We start from the raw sequence: 18,922 nt of genomic DNA on the forward strand, positions 1-18,922 counted from the left end.
GCCACCCCGCTCCTGCAGCTCGTGGGTGTGTGAGGTGGAGTGTGGGGCAGGTGACGGGCAGCCACGAGGCTGTCAGTTGGGGCAGTTGAAGGGCAGCCGCGAGGCTGTCAGTTGGGGCAGTTGAAGGGCAGCCACGAGGCTGTCAGTTGGGGCAGTTGAAGGGCAGCCGCGTGGCTGTCAGTTGGGGCAGTTGACGGGCAGCCGCGAGGCTGTCATTGGGGCAGTTGACGGGCAGCTACGTGGTTGTCAGTTGGGGCAGTTGACGGGCAGCCGCGAGACTGTCAATTAGGACAGTTGACGGGCAGCCGCGTGGCTGTCAGTTGGGGCAGTTGACGGGCAGCCGCGTGGCTGTCAGTTGGGGCAGTTGACGGGCAGCCGCGAGGCTGTCATTGGGGCAGTTGACGGGCAGCTACGTGGTTGTCAGTTGGGGCAGTTGACGGGCAGCCACGAGACTGTCAGTTGGGGCAGTTGACGGGCAGCCGCGTGGCTGTCAGTTGGGGCAGTTGACGGGCAGCCGCGTGGCTGTCAGTTGGGGCAGTTGACGGGCAGCCGCGTGGCTGTCAGTTAGGGCAGTTGAAGGGCAGCCACGTGGCTGTCAGTTGGGGCAGTGTAGGGAGTAGGAGAGTTGATATACAAAGGGGTGAATAGAAGTTGAGACAGCGTCTGTCTTTCCGACAGACCTGTTCTTCACCTGAGGACGACTGCTTGCGTTGTGGCCGAAACGTCGTGAGAATTATTTTATTATGTTTTATTTTTATTATTTTATTATTTCCCTTCTACGTGACTTTACCGAAAGAACCAAGAAGATGAATCCCTGCAGTCACGAAAGCTTTAAATCGAAATTTAAGTTGGGAACAGTTAAGCCTGGACAGGAAATGGAGTGGCTGGGTTGTGAGAACTCCATAGGAAGTTACAGGATAAATAAGTACAGGAGAGTTACCGTAATAGAGGTGTTTTAGGTTAGATTGTGTAATATATTTGTTGTTAAAACTCGCCACCACCCGACACAGCCAACTAGTAAGGGTTGTCATGTAAACAGAGCGTGCCAATTCGTCACTAGTACAGCAACACCGGTGTGTTGGAGAGCCAAGCCACCACATTTACAATCTGAGTACGACGTTTCGCCACTAATTACAACCAGCTTCATCAGGCGACAGCCAGATTTGTGGAGAAGTCCACCTCTTTTGTTCCTTATATCGAGGCGTAGATGTGGTGACCACGCATTCCTCGATCTCCAGCCAAACGTCGCACAACACAATTTTGAACATTTGCCTTTGATTCTCAGCGTTCCTGCTGTACCAGTCGTGGGCCTCTGCCAGTCGTGGGCCTCTGCCACGCTGGTCAGTCCGGTTTTGTTGAAGGCGGGGGACCTGAGATCACAGATGCTATCACTCTCCACTGATGCTAGCCATGGACCGGAATCAAACTCAAGATTCTGGGGTTCATCGTGCAATTTGCAATCCACAGCGTCACAGGTACAATTCAAATAAATTGGCATAATTGCCCTCTAAGCCTCACATTGCTTCAGGGCCCCAGCGATGTCAAAATCTGGCCCGGCCTGTTACGTGCTTTCTTATGACCTTAAACACAGCTGATATAATAATTGTTTTTTTTACCCTTTTATCTGGCAACAAAACTGACACATTTTTTACAAGGAGTAATTTTTGCATAGACCACAATACCTGCGGTCATAATGCATACATTATCAGTTATGTTTTTTGTTTGCATTATGACTGCAGGTATTATGGTCTATGCAAACATGACCCCTTGTAAAAAAAAGGTGTCAGTTTTGTTGCCAGATAAAAGTGTAAAAAAACAATTATAATTTTTTTTACTGGCAAATGAGGTTCCAATGGTGTAAACAGCTGATATCGTCATCTAGGCAACACGAACCACGTGGTACACCGCTTGTAGTCTGCGCTCCTTCAACGGAGTAGAACATCTCCACAAGCTCTCTCCTGAAGCCCTCTCATCGTGACCAGCAGACCTCGACATTGGCACACAGCTCTTGACCAATACCGCATTGTGATATCATAGAATGCACACAACGTGGGTTAAACAGTGACTCTTCTTGGTTCTTTCGGTAAAGTCACGCAGAAGGGAAGTAATAAAATAATAAATAAAAAACATAATAAAAAAATAAATATATTTTATTATGTTTCATTTTTATTATAATAAAACATAATAAAATAAATAAATATATTTTATTATGTTTCATTTTTATTATTTCATTACTTCCCTTCTACGTGACTTTACCGAAAGAACCAAGAAGATGAATCCCTGCAGTCACGAAAGCTTTAAATCGAAATTTAAGCAATGACTTTCAAAACAACACACACGCGCGGCGCACACGTGATGCGTACATTGTTTAATACTTCACTTCGTGTCTAAACAATAATATACAACACGCAGTGAAATTCAACAGCTATATATTGTGTGTGTGTGAGCAAAATGACCAGATGTATTGGTTAGTCGGTGGCGCATTGAGGCTTTCAAGGGCTGCCCAGCCCCATCATCTCTTCGTGGTGGATAAAATGAGCACCATCCGATGAGGCCGTACCAATTGGCCGGAGGTCAAAAGTGGCGACCCTATTCGGATGGCCCCTGCCATAGGAACGTGGAGTTTCCACCGCTGGCTCAGAACTGGCAACTGAAGATAGAGTGCCGTTGAATGCTCGTTTAGGCATTGGGGCTGCTTTCACGCCGCATTCGTGGAGGTAACCTCTCTACAGTGTGCTTGCCGATTGTTTATTAACCAAATGGGATGCTGCACGCATCACATTTATTTCGGCACCAAGACAGCGTCTCACCGCATCCAACGCCCGCCTTCTAGCATGCTCATCCACTGCGCCTCCGCTGTTCACTTCTCCAACCCACCACACATCAAGTTCTCACTTCTCCACTCCACCTTATCCGTCGACGGCCACACCGACCGCATCGTCGGATCTCGCAACAACAACCAACACCCCATCATCACCCGCGGCCTTCCGTTATTGACGTCCACTCATCGCCACCGCCGTCATCCCACTGCACGTTCACAGCAACGTTCAGTCTGCACCCACTTGCAAGAGACACTTTAAGGGGTCTCTTTTTCCCCCTGTTCGCCTGGCTTCCGAGCGAGCCACGGTCGCTCACGTAAGATATTTTTTTGGGGTTAGATAGAAATATATAAATGTGTCGTTAAAACCTGCCACCACCCGACACAGTCAAATAGTAAGGGTTGTCACGTAAACAGAACGTGGCCAATTCGTCACTAGTACAGCACTAACCGGTGTGTTGGAGAGCCAAGCCACAACTTTTACAATCTGAGTACGACGTTTCGCCAGTATTTACAACTAGCTTCATCAGGCGACAGCCAGATGTATTATGGATGATTTTGGTCACGAAATCCGACGTGTTAAACTCACGGTCACTTACGTCCGCAAATTGCATAATTGAGAATCGTTAAACGTCCATCACATGTACAATATCGTCTCATCGGCAATTGTTGGTGGACTATTGAAGCCTCGCTGAGGAGTAATACCCTGATCGAACAACGGTTAACATGCATTTGAATAATAATAATGATAATAATAGGGGTTTTCCCCTTTTTCTGGCAACAAAACTGAAACCTTTTTACGAGGATTCATGTCTGCATTAACCACAATACTTGCAGTCAAATGCAAACAAAAAGCACACTATGATAATATATGCATTGTCCTTGAAACTGATTGGTCCACACCAAGGGACGGCTTTCTTTTGAGCCTCGACCCAATTGGTGCTCAACCACAGGACGCCAAAAGGCGTACAGCTCAAAGACAATGCACCATCAAAGTAATGAGGGTTCGGGGTGAGCATCTACATCATTAGACCTTCTTTGCCAGTACCAAAATATAATAATAATAATAAGGTTTTTCCTCTTTTTTCTGGCAACAAAACTGAAAAAAGGGGAAAAACCCTATTATTATATTTTGGTACTGGCAAAGGAGGCCTAATGATGCATTTGAATATTCAACATTAAGTTAGACCCATGTGACGTACACTCTTTATAGACTTAGGCACACAAAAACAGCGAGAAACCTCCTATTAGCACGGTTGGCTACGGACGTTTGCGCGAGAGAAGTTCAACAAAATACGTACGGCACTTTGAGGCATGCCTTCTTGCTATGTGCGCACAGCTGTTGAACGTGCCTTGCTATGTGGGCACAGCTGTCTGTGGGAGGGTCTCCAGTAGAGAGCGCGCTAGAGGCTTTTTGGTTTACCGAGGGAGCTCTCAAGCAGTGGAGGGAGCCGCTCTGAACCCGGTGTGCACGCACCCCGCTAGGGGGTACGAGGAGCCCTCTCTGGGGGTGCGAGACATGGGCCAGATTGAGTTTCGGGGAGGTAAGTCATCGAAACACACACATTAAGCACGGACACGTAAGTACAACTACATCGTTTCATCAAGCCTGCGTACTTATTAACATGATATATATTTTTTAACCATTGAGAACCAAAGGGGTGCAAGGCCGCAGTGAAGGTTGACAGCCACTGTTATAAAGGTAACGTGTTTTTAAGGGATTGATAAAAGGATATTTTACTGGTAGGAACCACCTGGTTCCACCAGCCCACAGGGGATTATTGTGTCCGTCCGTCCGTCGTGCATCCAAAAATGGGAGGGGTCGGGCTGGGTGGAGAGGGGAGGGTGGGGAGGGGCTGGGTGGGGAGGGGTGGGGCTGGGTGTGGAGGGGCTGGTCACCCCGTGGTGCCCTTATAAAACTCAACGTTTAACCTACTCACGCCGGCTTGTGCCCGCCCTCACAGTCGGCCATATTTGCGGAATACACCACGCCCTGGCCGTTGACCCTGGCCATTGACCGAGCAACCCAACGTTCCTACCAGCTCCCTCCGCAGGAATGTTTTTGTGAGAAATGTGCATTCTCCTCCCCTCCATCAATGAATACAATTCTATAGGTGACATCGCTCTTAATCCTCGTACGGGAGTTTCAATGGCTTTCCTTATTTATATAAATAAATCCGAGGAAAGCCAGGTATTCATTTATATTTATATAATTCATATAAATAAATACATGGCTTTTCTAGGATTTAATTGAAAAAAGAAACGCCTGATGTGATGGGTTCATTAGGACGATAAGCTCGCCTACCTGCGCTGTTGGCTCTCCGTGCTCATCGTCCCCAATTACATCACGATGGGCGCCGTTGGCGTCATGACACGAGCCGGAGGAATTCCCTTTCGAAACGCTCGCAGCAACACACGTAACAATGGCACATATTATCGATCATGGTGGTAATAATTTAGTAGAGTACGTTCCGCTACAATGCGTGCAGTTTTCATAACGCGAATTGGATACAACGCGATGAATGTATTAGGGAACGTTTTTTTAATATAACGCGGATACATATTGTATATAACTCGATCGCGTGAACGGAACGACATAGTTGGGTTCATAATAAGACCTCCTTTGCCAGTACCAAAATATAATAATCGGGGTTTTCCCCTTTTTTCTGGCAACAAAACTGAAACCTTTTTACAAGGAATCATGTCTGCATTAACCACAGTACTTGTGGTCAAAATGTAAACAAAAAACACACTCTAATAATATATGCATTGTCCTTGAAACTGATTGGTTCACACCAGAGACAGCTTTCTTTGAATTTTGACCACAAGTATTGTGGTCAATGCACACGTAATTCCTTGTAAAAAGGTTTCAGTTTTTGCCAGAAAAAAGGGGAAAAACGCGATTATTATATTATGGTACTGGCAAATATTAACCAGGGTGGCCCGCAGGGCTCGAACGGAGAACCTCGGCGACGAGCGGCTAAAGGTCCGCACGACCGCTCGGCCACGCCGCCGAGGTGCTTCCAACGACTTCCCCCGTCCCACACGAGACATCGCGCACACCGATGTGAAGTGTTCGTTGCGCAATCGTCAAGCCAACATTTCCGTCAATTTTTAACGCGTAGAATTTCGCGACCAATATCTTCCACAGAAGAGGATTTTTTTGGTGAGATCGCGTAAATATAGTTGGTGGGGTCGAGAGGTGGCGAGGGCAGGGCGCAGCCCTGTAAGCGCTCGCTCATGCCACTGCTGGCGGAAGGGCCTTCTGCTAGAAGGCGCTCTAGAGAGAGGTGTTTTTGCCTACTCATCCAAAAGGCCAGATGTCCTGGAATAGGCGAAAGCACCCCTCCACTTTACTACACCATACGCGTAACTTGTCGATCTTCTGCGAGCTGGATTGTGGAGCTAAGCGCTTTGAAATCTTGATTGAAAACTCATTTCTCTAGAACTGCTTTTCGTGTTTAGTTTCCTGACCCTTCCTCCGCACCTCCGATTAATGCGGTCGCCTATGTACGGTGCGAAAGAAGTTAAAAATACATACAGACATACATGCAGTACATTACGGACACATCTGCCGCTGGGGCGACAAAAAAAAACCACACACAAGCCGGGCAAAGACATCCACGGAGGAGGCATACAAACACGACGCGATCGATCCCATTTGTGGCGGGAGGGGGGGGGCTAAGAGTCTATCGCCCATTCACATAGGGGCCATCACGCCGGTACAACGAATTTTTTTTTTCATAGAGGGGTGGGGGCGAGGGGTGTGGAAAAGGGGGGGGGGGGCAGCTACTTCTTGATGGCGGCGATGACCGAGTCCCAGCGGCTACGGCGCGTGCTGAGCAGGCGTCGCTTGGCCAGCGAGTAGGAGGGGACGTCGTCCCCCTCGTCGCGCTCCGCCTCCGACACGATCTCCATCTTCTGCACGACGAGCTTGAGCAGCTCGTGCTGCCGCTGCAGGGCCAGCGAGATGTCCTTGAGCCTGGGGACGAGGCCGACGCACAGGACGCCGCGAGGCGTTAAGGGGCTCTCCATGAATGACGTCACGCGATTTTGGGCGATTTTTGAGCCATCCCCCCCACCCACCTTCGTCACACGGCGTTATAAAAAGTCAGACACCTCCACCTCAAATATGACGTCACAAAGCTCCGCCCCCCTTCCCCCTCCAAAAAAATTAAACATGCTTCAAATCGCAATACTACTATTGTCATTGTAGTGCGTATTTAATGTGGCGCTGCACTCTGATGTTGTAGGAGAAAACATTCATTTAAAAAAGAAAAATAAGAAATTAAAATAAAGAATGTATTTAAATTTTTTTTAATTTGATTTCATTGTTTTGCTTTTACCTACGTGACTTTACCGAAAAAAACCTAAGAGTATGAATCCTTGCAGTCACGAAAGCTTCAAATCTAGAATTTATTAAAAAGTCTATTTATTTAAGTAGAACGTGTTGGCTATATTCATTTAAACTTGCGCATTTTGATGTGACGTCACATAAAGAAAATCCTCCCCATCGTCACACATCGTCACAAATGTCTGACCCCCCCCTCCCCCCCGGTGTGTGACGTCATTTATGGACGGCCCATAACGTCATCGATCCATTGCTGTCCGTGGTTTTGGTGGCTCGTGGGGATGGTGTCAAATGAGCGACGCTGAACCACTGGTACTGGTTCTTTGCAAGTGATTTTTGTGAAACTCTTTAACGTTTATTCTTGCTGGTTTCATTGTTTTTGTGTTGATGTTGGCGTCGCATTGCTCTGTTTTTTTGTTTTCACAACCAACACATTTCCGTGTCGCGCGTAAATTCCACGCCGGTCTCTCTTGCGAGAGGCTTCCGTGTCCATGGGCTCTCACGTGGAGACAAATGGTCAAGCACATGCGTCTATTTGTGTGCACGCGGATAAAACATCTATTAATCTTGCTCGTGCATTTATTTACATGAGGAATGCGTCCCAGTAATGGGGATTGAACACATATGACAGCAGAAATAATGCACATGCTCCCGTGTGCAACTCACACCTGTATCATTCTTACCCAAGTAAAACTCACCTCTACAATCCTTCTATGTGTTCTAGATTTGAAGCTTTCGTGACTACAAGGATTCATACTCTTAGGTTTTTTCGGTAAAGTCGCGTAGGTAAAAATATCTCACACCTGTATAACCTTTAACTCAAAAACTCTCACCTGTACACCGTTTCCACACGTATCTCACACCTGTATAACCCTTACCTACGCAATTCTCACTTGTAGAATGCCTCCACGTGCGTCTCACACCTGCAAAATCCTTACCTAAGTAATTCTCACCTGTACAATGCTCCCACGTGTCCCTCTCACCTACGGAGCCCTCGGGTCTACACTCTCAGGTGTACGACTCAACATGCCACACACCTGTACTTCTGCTTCTGCATCTCCATCTCCAGCTGCTGGTAGGGGACGTTCTCATTCCCTGGCGAGTCCATGTTGCGGTTGCCAAACGAGAAGATACTCTGTGGGAAGGCACGGGCGGCGTGAGTCTCAACCCGAGCGTGGCATGTGCAGCTGCAGCTAGAGCAGCAAGTCTTCTTGGTTCTTTCGGTAAAGTCACGTAGAAGGGAAGTAATAAAATAATAAAAATGAAACATAATAAAATAATTCTCACGACGTTTCGGCCACAACGCAAGCAGCCGTCCTCAGGTGAAGAATGTTTTATTTTTATTATTTTATTACTTCCCTTCTCGTGACTTTACCGAAAGAACCAAGAAGATGAATCCCTGCAGTCACGAAAGCTTTAAATCGAAATTTAGAGCAGCAAGGTCAAGCGTCAAACCCCACTGGCCTATGGCTCAGAGCCATCAGAAACACTGATGCAAGAGAATGTTGCATTTACTGTATGTTGAACTTCTATGGACACCATACCTAGCCGACCGTGCTAATAGGAGGTGCGAAGGAAGGACAACAAACTAAACGCAAAAATGTGTTCGAACGAAATTAGTTTTAAATCTAGATGATTTAAAAGTGCATAGCTCCAGCGGCTCCCTAATATCGGAAGGAAAAGCGAGCGTTCCAGACGGCCGCAGAAGCGCATGTGAAAGCGCGCGATGCGGTGACCACCGTCTTTGTCAGATGGCCAGCCAGAAGCCGCTGCCGCGAGGATGACCGGAGATCGCGTGAAGTTTTATGCTCCTTGAAGAGTTCAGCAACAAGTGCGACCTCATAATGTATTCGTTCGGCAACCGGAAACCCACGCAGTTCAGTGACCACCGGACGGACCACGGTTGGACCTGAAAACTCCTGCGTGTACCTTTGAGTGAGACACCGACATTCACGAGCCTCTTGCCAGTCAAGAAAGATGAAAGGCAGAGACTGGTCGAGAAGCGGGATGCACGGCGGTGCAATGGCCTCACAAAGACAACTCTTCCCATAATGCAATGCGCAAGCAAGATTTTATAATTTTAACTTTTACTATCATCGAGTTCATTTAGGGGTAATACTCTTTGATTATTGAAACGCGTGTTACTCAACAGCCACCACACTGTGACTATTCATATGCCAATTAAAAAACGGTGTAAAGTGCATTCTCCAACTCTTATAATCCATTCCATCTCTCTAGCCTCGAAAGTCTCGTGCTGTGCAGAAGAGCCACTGCCCAAAACGTTGCCTCCTACAAATGTTACCTGCTCATGCCACAAAGTGCGATTGGCAAATGCGCCTTTGTCGGCATGCTCCCACGCAAGCGAGCGCACCGGTGACACGAGTTCGATTGCCGCTCGCGGCCAACACCAGTGACGATGATTCTAACTGTTCCTGGGCCTCCCATAGGTCGACTCAGCCTCAATTGGTGTGATGTTCAAAAACATTGCCGCTAGGGAGACGAAAGCGGCCGTGCGTGGTTGCTGGCCACACACCCCCCCTCGTGTGACATTCCGGCCTTCATAGCTGCTCGCTAGCAGCGCTTGCCCCTACAGTCTGTTAAGGTTACATGGCGGGGGGCAGGGGGGGACCTTTATGCGTGTACATGCGCGTGCGTTCGTGCGTGTGCGTACGTACAACCAGCATGGATCTGCGACACTTGTTGGGGTAGACGGTGATGGACACCTGGTCCACGCACTGCAGCAGCCACGACGGCAGCTTCTTCTCAAGCTCCGTGTGCAGCTCCACCTACCCAGCGAGGAGGTCAAGCACGGGGAGGGGGGGGGGGGGGAGTGGGGGGGTCAAACGACCCGCAGCCTCGTCGACGAAAATCGACTCTCAGGCACGCGCTACGCGCATCGAATTTTTGTCCGAGGGATGATCAACGCGACGAATGACGTGGGGGGCAATCTTATCCTCTGCTCGTGTGACCACCAAAGTAAAATGTTCTTCCGGTGGCCGAGTGCTGTCTCAGCAGTGGGCAGAGCAAGAGGTGTCGCATGGTCGGCCTCTCAGTCGCAGCAGCAGCAGCTGTCTGCTTTTTGACATTTGGGGCAGGTTGGATCTGGCCCTGCCGACTCGGGTGCGAAAGTCGGTTCAGAGTTTTCCATGCGCAGTGATCAAGTACGACACTTAACTTTATATTTTACCAGGTGAGGCCCACTGAGATATAAGGCTATTTTTCAGAAGCGACCTGGCCACAACTGATAGCCCAATGAAGTGGCTTATGATCACATGGAGATTTATAGCAGCCAAATACACCGAAACGCATGTTTCTAAATGGGGAGAGAAAACCGGAGAACCCAGAGACAAATCAACACGAGCACGTTTCGAGTATTTGGTTGCTAGAAATTTCCACATGATAAGCAACTTCGTTGAGCTATCATTTGCGACTAGGCCGCTTCTGAAATAGAGATACACAGCTCAATGGGCCTTACTTGGTAAAATCAAAACGGTAAAAGAAATTGTAAAATGCGTGTCGTAAACCCTTCACCACCCGACAGAGTAGATTGCTCTCCAACATCACACCAGTGGTGCTGCTGCAGCAATCGTAAATTGACCTCGTTGGTTCACGTGGCAAGTTAAAGAATTGGCCGTGTCGGTTGGAGGAGGGTTTCACGGCACACATTTTGCTTCTGACGCAAACTTGACTCAAAAAATAAATCACGAATCATAATGTAGAACTATCTTCTTGGTTCTTTCGGTAAAGTCACGTAGAAGGGAAATAATTAAATAACAAAAATTTTACATAATAAAATAATTCTAAGTACCATGTGAGAATTATTTTATTATGTTTTATTTTTATTCTTTTATTATTTTCCTTCTACGTGACTTTACCGAAAGAACCGAGAAGCTGAATCCCTGCTGTCACGAAAGCTTTAAATCGAAATTTAATGTATAACTACTTTCGCACCGTACATAAGCCAACCGAGCTAGTATCGATCGCGAAAGACTGTGTTAAATTTCGTCAACGCATATTTTATGATGAATACACGACCGCAGTATTAACCGGGGCAGCTGTCGGATTCGAACCGCGAGCCTCTAACAGGCGATGCGCGCACTACCGCTGGGCCGCGTCACCGCCTCCCAGGATCTTATTTGGACCTCGGTGTGACGCTTAGATACAGCCCCTGTGTGCGTGCGTGCGTGTGTGTGTGTGTGTGCGTGTGTGTGTGTGCGTGTGTGTGTGCGTGCGTGTGTGTGTGTGCGTGCGTGTATGTGTGTGCGTGCGTGTGTGTGTGCGTGCGTGTGTGCGTGTGTGTGTGTGTGCGTGTGTGTGTGTGTGTGCGTGCGTGTGTGTGTGTGCGTGCGTGTGTGTGTGCACGTGTGTGTGCGTGTGTGCGTGCGTGCGTGTGTGCGTGTGTGCGTGTGTGTGTGTGTGTGTGTGCGTGTGTGTGTGTGCGTGTGTGTGTGTGTGTGTGCGTGCGTGTGTCCTCACCTGCATGGCAATCCTCTTCAGGCACGCGTTACGCTGAACCTCCGCTATGTCACCGACCGCCAGACCAATCTGGCCACGGCAAAAAAAAACAAAAGTGCGTTTGACCGGAAGGCAGGCGAAGGTTGCCAACGCTTTGGCTTGCAGAGCCACTGGTCTGCAAAAAAAACCCAATATACTACAATGCACATTCAATCATTCTTTCTTAATCAATATAATTTTAACACAGTCGGACCCCTATTGACCTGTGACCAAATGTCGGTCAGATATCAGGAACTAAGCAGGGTTGAGCCTGCATCGTGCTCAGATGGGCGAGTACCTTGCACCATATTCTTAGGTTTTTTCGGTAAAGTCACGTAGGTAAACATTTAAATTAATAAAAGTAAAATAAAATAAAAATCACGACGTTTCGGAGGCAACACAAGCTTCCGTCTTCAGGTGGAACCGTCACAGCCCGACAGCTGTATCAAGTAAATGAGAGATTACAGGAGATACCACTCCGTATATATAATGGTTGAGGGGGGGTGGGAAGGGCCAGGAATGGCCCATCCGAAACGTCGTGATTTTTATTTTATTTTACTTTTATTAATTTTAATTTCTTACCTACGTGACTTTACCGAAAAAACCTAAGAATATGAATCCTTGCAGTCACGAAAGCTTCAAATCTAGAATACCTTGCACCAATTTGCCACAGGCTGCTTGTACGCAGCCGAGGGCAGTGCCAGACAAATCCTGTTCCAGCGCGCTCCTATGCTACCCCCCCATCTTAGCCAAACGCACGCTGACCAGCACGCGGGATAACACGTGGCCATACAACTCTCACGAGCGGCACGGCTGCAACATTTGACAAAGGGCCGGCTCTCACCATGAGGTTCATGAGCAGGATGGGCATGAGAATGAGAAAGACGACTAGCATCACACAGGTGAGCTCGGGGAAGGGCAGCTCCTGATTGATGAACGGCGTCAGGAAGTTGTCCGTGTACTGCATCTCTCCCAGCATCATGACGAACGCTTGCATCAGGGACACGGACACTGTGTTGAACGCCACCTATGTGCATGCGCACGCATACATAGACACGAAGTCTTTCGTGAGAGTGTGTGGGCGTGTGAGAGAGTGAAGGACGCTACTGGGCAATCTTGGAGGCAGTCGCCTTCCAACGACAACGGAGGGCAGAGGAGCGACGCTCACAACAACGAGTGGTGCACTGGCCGGCTAAAACACAGCAAGTTGGCATAGTAGGGGGCGCAAGTGGTGCATGGGCCATCTTCTCAGTCATTCAACCCATGGCACTTGGGTCTGTCCCGTGACCTCCTGTCAGTGAGCCTTCGACACTTCACGTGGTTTTAAAGAGCACATAGCCTGGCACAATCGCCGTGGCGACGTCACTGCCACTTAGCGGCGAATGGCGGTTGTTGTTGTTGTTGGTGCTGGCAACCCACCCTCTCGCGTGCTGTTCCGGCCTTCATAGACGCTGCTGCTACTCGCTACCAGGACTTGCCCCAAAAGTCTGTTGAGGTTACATGGGGGCATCTTTGTATTTGTCTTTGTGTTTGTGTTTGAGTGTGTGTGTGATAGTGTGGGGAGTGGTTAGTGGTCAGTATGTTGCGCTTAGAACTCAGTGACCTGACTTCAATTCCCACTCACGGCCAACACCAGTGACGATTATCTGAACCAGTGCTGAGCTTCCCCTAGGCAGACTCAGCCATAAATTAGTACCTGGTTCCGTGTGGAAATATCAGCATTGAGGAGACAAATGCAGCCGAGCATGGTGTTGGTCATCCAGCGTCGTTGTTTTAAAAGACATTGTACCGAGCTGTTCGATAGCCGGCGCCAAATTGTGCCACACGCCATTCCGCATGGCCTCGTGGGAGCCTCGGTTCCGATAAAGTTACTTCATATTTTTTCTCGGGGCTCTGCTCCGATGACGTACACGTACGTTCTGTTGTGTAAATATACGTCATTGGAACGGGAAAGGCTTAAGAGCTATACGAGTGGTGGGGGGGGGGAACGGGGATCTTTGTCTTTGCGAGCGTGCGAGGGTGCGAGACGGCGCGCGAGCACGTGCGGCCGTGCGGTGCCGTGGGCTGCCCTCGCCTGGCGACTCATGAGCACGTAGAAGGAGAGGCCGAAGGCGAGCAGCAGGAAGAAGAAGATGGTGACGATGTGGCAGAGCGTGCGCAGGATCTCCAGCAGCATCACCACGTAGATGCCGGCGAACTCAAACCTGCGGACGCGACAACAACGGCACGAGCGTCGGCGGTTTACGCGCCGGGGCCGCCGGTTCACGGGGCTGGCCGGGGGGCTGGGAGGCCGAGAGGCGAGGGCTCGTTAGGGCAGGGGGGGGGGTTAAAACGTCAGACCGAAAGCCTGCGGTGGATCGGAAGACGCTCTGGGTAGTTGGACGCACGCCAAACTTGTGCCCGGTGTGAGTAAACGTTCTGCAAATCTGGTCTCGTGCGCATGCGCTCGCCAGTGCACGGCCACCTTCTGGATTACAAAACGCACCGCCGACTTTTGGGGATTCAACTAGGGCGGCAAAAAAAGTGCGTATTTAATGTGGCGCTGCACTCTGATGTTGTAGGAGTCAAACATTTATAAAAAAAGTTAATTTAAACAACATTCCTGCGGAGGGAGCTGGTAGGAACGTTGGGTTGCTCGGTCAATGGCCAGGGTCAACGGCGGCGTGGTGTATTCCGCAAATATGCCCAACTGTGAGGACGGGCACAAGCCGGCGTGAGTAGGTTAAACGTTGAGTTTTCTAAGGGCACCACGGGGTGACCAGCCCCTCCCCACCCAGCCCCACCCCTCCCACCCCTCACCCAGCCCCACCCTCCCCATCCAGCCCCACCCTCCCCTCCCCACCCAGCCCCTCCTTCCCCACCCTCCCCTCCCCACCCAGCCCCTCCCCACCCTCCCCACCTAGCCCCTCCCCACCCTCCCCTCTCCACTCAGCCTCACCCCTCCCATTTTTGGATGCACGACGGACGGACACAATAATCCCCTGTGGGCTGGTGGAACCAGGTGGTTCCTACCAGTATTAAGTAGAACGTGCTGTCTATATTTATTTAAAGTTGCGGATTTTGATGTGACGTCACATTTCCCAAACGCCCCCCCACCTCGTCACACATCGTCACAAATGTCTGACCCCAACCCCCCCAAGGTGCGTGACGTCATTTATGGACGCCCCAAACAATACAAACAAAGGCCGTAATTATAATATATTTGGGGGCACACATCCCCCCCCCAATATTTAAATACGTTCAAAATGACCCCCCCCCAATTTCTTGCTATAAAGTAGATTTCTGTTTAGGTTGTACTTTATTAATCCCTAATCTCTGCCATTATATACAATGAAACAAGAAAAACTAAAAAAAGCAATGTAATACAATACACTATTAGACATTATTGTATAAATAAATAAAAAGTGAATTTTTCATATCTTAGGCAGGAAATTAGTTTTCAAACTTTGATTTTTTTCTGGGGGGGGCACCCTCAGACCCCCTGGAAGATATGGCCCCCCCCAATGTTGACTCCATAGCTACGGCCTTGATACAAACACACGGCGGCGTGCGGGCGAAGGTGGGGGTGGCATGGGCAGAGGAGGTGGTGGAGGTGATGGAGGTGGTGGTGGTGTGATGCGCTGGCTACCGTCGGAAGTAGAGGAGGAAGTTGACCCAGGCGAGGAACACGGCCACGGCCCCAGCCGACCAGGTCCACGCCTCGGCGTAGCCCGTCATCATGGGCACGACGAACACGACGCAGGAGCTGTACAGCACCCACTCCAGCAGGTTCGTGAGCTCCACAAAGTACTTGCCCGCCTGCGACACGGCGATCGCGTCCCAGAGAAAATACGGGGAGCAGAGGGAGAGTGGGGGTTGGGAGACGGCTCGGTGAGGTTCTCCTGCATTGAATAGCTGCAAGCGAGAGCTAAGGGGGCCGTCCATAAATGACGTCAAGCGATTTTGGACGATTTTTGACACACCCCCCCCCCCCTCGTCACACGGCATCACCAAAAGTCAGACTCCCCCCCCCTCAAATATGACGTCACAAAGCTTTGCCCCCCCCCTCCCCCCAAAACCATATTTCCATTTTGAAAATAAAACATGCTTGATATCGCTTTAAACTATTGTCATTGTAGTGCGTATTTAATGTGGCGCTGCACTCTGATGTTGTAGGAGTGTTGTTATAACAATTAGTGTTGTTATAACAATTAGTGTTGTTATAACAATTCCATATTTATTTACAGTTGCGCATTTTGATGTGACGTCACATTTCTCACACCCCCTCCCCCCTCGTCACACATCGTCACAAATATCTGACCCCCCCCCCCCCCCCCAGGTGCGTGACGTCATTTATGGCTGGCCCCTAACCCCCCCCGCCTTCTCCAGTAAGCACGGCACGTTGGGTCTACGCCGGTCCAATGTCGGCCCAACGTTGGCGTGTTTGCTGGGGTCGTGCGGCGTCTAGGTCGCACTCGCGATAGACAAAGTGCCCGCAGCAAATGAACCTTTGCCGATCTCGTCAAGCATCGTCAACCATCACGCGATCTCCGCTCATCCTCGCAGCAGCGGCTTCTGGCTACAGCCATCGATCAAAGACGGCGGTCACCGCACCGCGCGCTTTCAGATGCGCTTCTAATGCCGTCTGGAACGCTCTTCCATCCGATATTACGAAGCCACTGGAGCTTTTCACATTTAAATCTAGATTTAATATTAATTTATTTGGAACTGCTTTTTGTGCTCAGTTTGTTATTCTTCCCCCGTACCTCCAATTAGCACAGTTGGCTAGGTACGGTGCAAAAGAAATTCAACGTAAAAAAATCACCTGCTATAGCCCGTAATCGAGCACCTGCGAAGGCTGGCATGGCACACGAAGGGGTGGGTGGCCAACACCACGCCCGGCCGCCTTTGTCTCCCTAGTGGCGATGTTCACACATCACAGCAGGAATTCATTTGAGGCCGAGTCGACCTAGGGGAGGCCCAGGAACGGTTCAGATAATCGCCACTGGGTGTTGGCCGTGAGCGGCAATCGGGTCGCCGGGTCCACAGCGCAGCGTAGCGCTAACCACTACATCATCGCTCGCTACAACATACACATTGCGATGGGGGGGGGGGTCTGCGGGGTTAATCTTTTATGGCACGGAAGTCTCACCAGCTGCACAATTTGTACGATCTCCTTGATCATGCCCAGCACGGATGTGCACAGCACCATGGTCATGGCGGTCAGGTTCATCTTGTTTCTCTGAAACGTCTTGAATGGCTGGAGTGGGGCCAGAAGGGACGGAGGTACAGAAGGTGAGACAGAACAACGCACACACACACACACGGGGTGACGGCGGAGAGACACAGAAACGTGGACACTGCGGAGACACGAAGCTCAAAGACACTTGAAATGCACAGGGAGACACTGGGGAGACACACTGAGACACTGATACACACAGAGAAACACTGGGGAGACAAACTGAGACACTGATACACACAGGGAGACACTGCAGAGACACACTGAGACACTGACACACACAGGGAGACACTGGGGAGACACACTGAGACACTGACACACACAGAGACACTGGGGAGACAAACACACACGGGGAGACACTGGGGAGACAAACACACACAGGGAGACGCTGCAGAGACACACTGAGACACTGAAATGCAATGGGAGACAATGGGGAAACACAAGAATCAACATGAGTGCCTCCCATCTGAATCAACACGACCTGGATTCGAGACACAGCGGTGAGCTTCTGCATTAACGCTGATACATCCACGCGTGCCTACACACGCACCACACATACAAAAGCAGGCAAGGGCTCGCATCAAGTTTTTGCTTCACGTTCAGGGGAAAACTGTCCTCGTACATTTGCATTTGGTTCTTTCGGTAAAGTCACGTAGAAGGGAAATAGTAAAATAATTAAAATTAAACACAATAAAATACAATTCTCACGACGTTTCGGCCACAACGCAAGCAGCCGTCGTGAGAATTGTATTTTATTATGTTTAATTTTTATTATTTTATTATTTCCCTTCTACGTGACTTCACCGAAAGAACCGAGAAGATGAATCCCTGCAGTCACGAAAGCTTTAAATCGAAATGTCCTCATACATTTACATTTGGTTTTTGTTCCCAGGCTTTTACTTTTATCTGGATGGCCATTCCGATTTGTCGTTGTCCCGTTCTGTCCCGCCCCTCCTGGACATCTGTGAAAAAGAGCTTTACAGCTCCTCAGATTCCTCCAGGATAAATGATTCTGATTGGCTCTCCACCCTCCAATCGGATTGCGCGCCCTTCACTGGCTCCGCCTGTGACAGCTCCTCGCCAATGAGAACTCACGAACTGCGAGACGCGGTGAGTCAAATTTTTTGTTTTTATTTCTTAACAGGATTCGCCTCTTGGCGTCTCTCTCTGTGTGTGTGATCACGAGAAAATATGCACGCTTGCTGAAGGCGGTGGGGGGGGCGGCCGATGGCTTCCTTGGGGACTGACCAAGAGAGAGGATGGAAAGAAAACGGTGATGCTAGACGGTGCTCAGCAAGGATGAGGGACGGGATAAAGTCCGCGGACGGACGGCAGGGCGACACGGAGAAACGAACTGCGCCTCAGACAGAACCCCGAAGGATTGAATGATTGAGTGAGCGAGTGAAGTGAAGACCATGTTGTAATCGACGCCGCTCGTGTTGCCGTGTCCGATGGTGCCATTGTCCTGGTCGTGGCCGTGGTGCATGTCGGCTGTGGAGGAGGCCACGAGGTAGGTGAGCGGCACGAGGCCCAGCATGTACACCAACAGGTTCAGCGAGTAGATCTTCATGCCGTACGAGAGCCTGCGCAGCAAAGACAGAGACACACACCCCCCCGTTTAGGAGAGTGATATTAAAGAGTAGGGGTCGTAGGGGCCGTCCATGAACTTTGAGTCCCGGTCGCTTTCCGGAGAACGGATAATGAACGGACAATGAAGGGGGGGGGGGGGGGTTGTTTTAACCCACTCGCTCCTGTTAGATAAGTTTTAAAATGCCAATTTTATAGAAAAAAAAAGATGGTCAATAGGATTTATTAAAATTCTTATCCGGCCCCATGGCGTTGCGTGCAGTTTCAAACTCTGTTTTTTCATCCTCTCTGTCTCTCTCTCTGCCGTCTTTGCTTTGACGTGCTATGAAGAAGAGACATTGCCGTATTATTCCTTGCAAAGCCACACACGGTGTTACTGGCGAACGTGTTGAGCGGTTCTTTTGTTAATTGCAATCCTAAATAAACCAATTACGATCCATTCATGTAATGCATG

General features: G+C 49.5%; 1 protein-coding gene across 1 annotated transcript in view; it reads right to left on the reverse strand.

Moving 5' to 3' along the window:
• Positions 1-6,580: 6,580 nt before the first annotated feature.
• Positions 6,581-18,922, reverse strand: part of TRPA1 (transient receptor potential cation channel subfamily A member 1) — a 40,166-nt gene continuing 27,824 nt past the window's right edge. The window contains 9 exon segments of the mRNA XM_078866207.1: positions 6,581-6,800; positions 8,207-8,304; positions 9,845-9,955; positions 11,646-11,714; positions 12,508-12,690; positions 13,738-13,867; positions 15,292-15,461; positions 16,795-16,902; positions 18,296-18,464. Of these exon segments, the coding sequence (XP_078722333.1) occupies positions 6,608-6,800; positions 8,207-8,304; positions 9,845-9,955; positions 11,646-11,714; positions 12,508-12,690; positions 13,738-13,867; positions 15,292-15,461; positions 16,795-16,902; positions 18,296-18,464 (1,231 nt within the window). The 3' untranslated portion in view covers positions 6,581-6,607.

Source organism: Lampetra fluviatilis, chromosome 22 (assembly GCF_964198595.1).
Source record: "Lampetra fluviatilis chromosome 22, kcLamFluv1.1, whole genome shotgun sequence".
In the NCBI taxonomy this organism is placed as follows: domain Eukaryota; kingdom Metazoa; phylum Chordata; class Hyperoartia; order Petromyzontiformes; family Petromyzontidae; genus Lampetra; species Lampetra fluviatilis.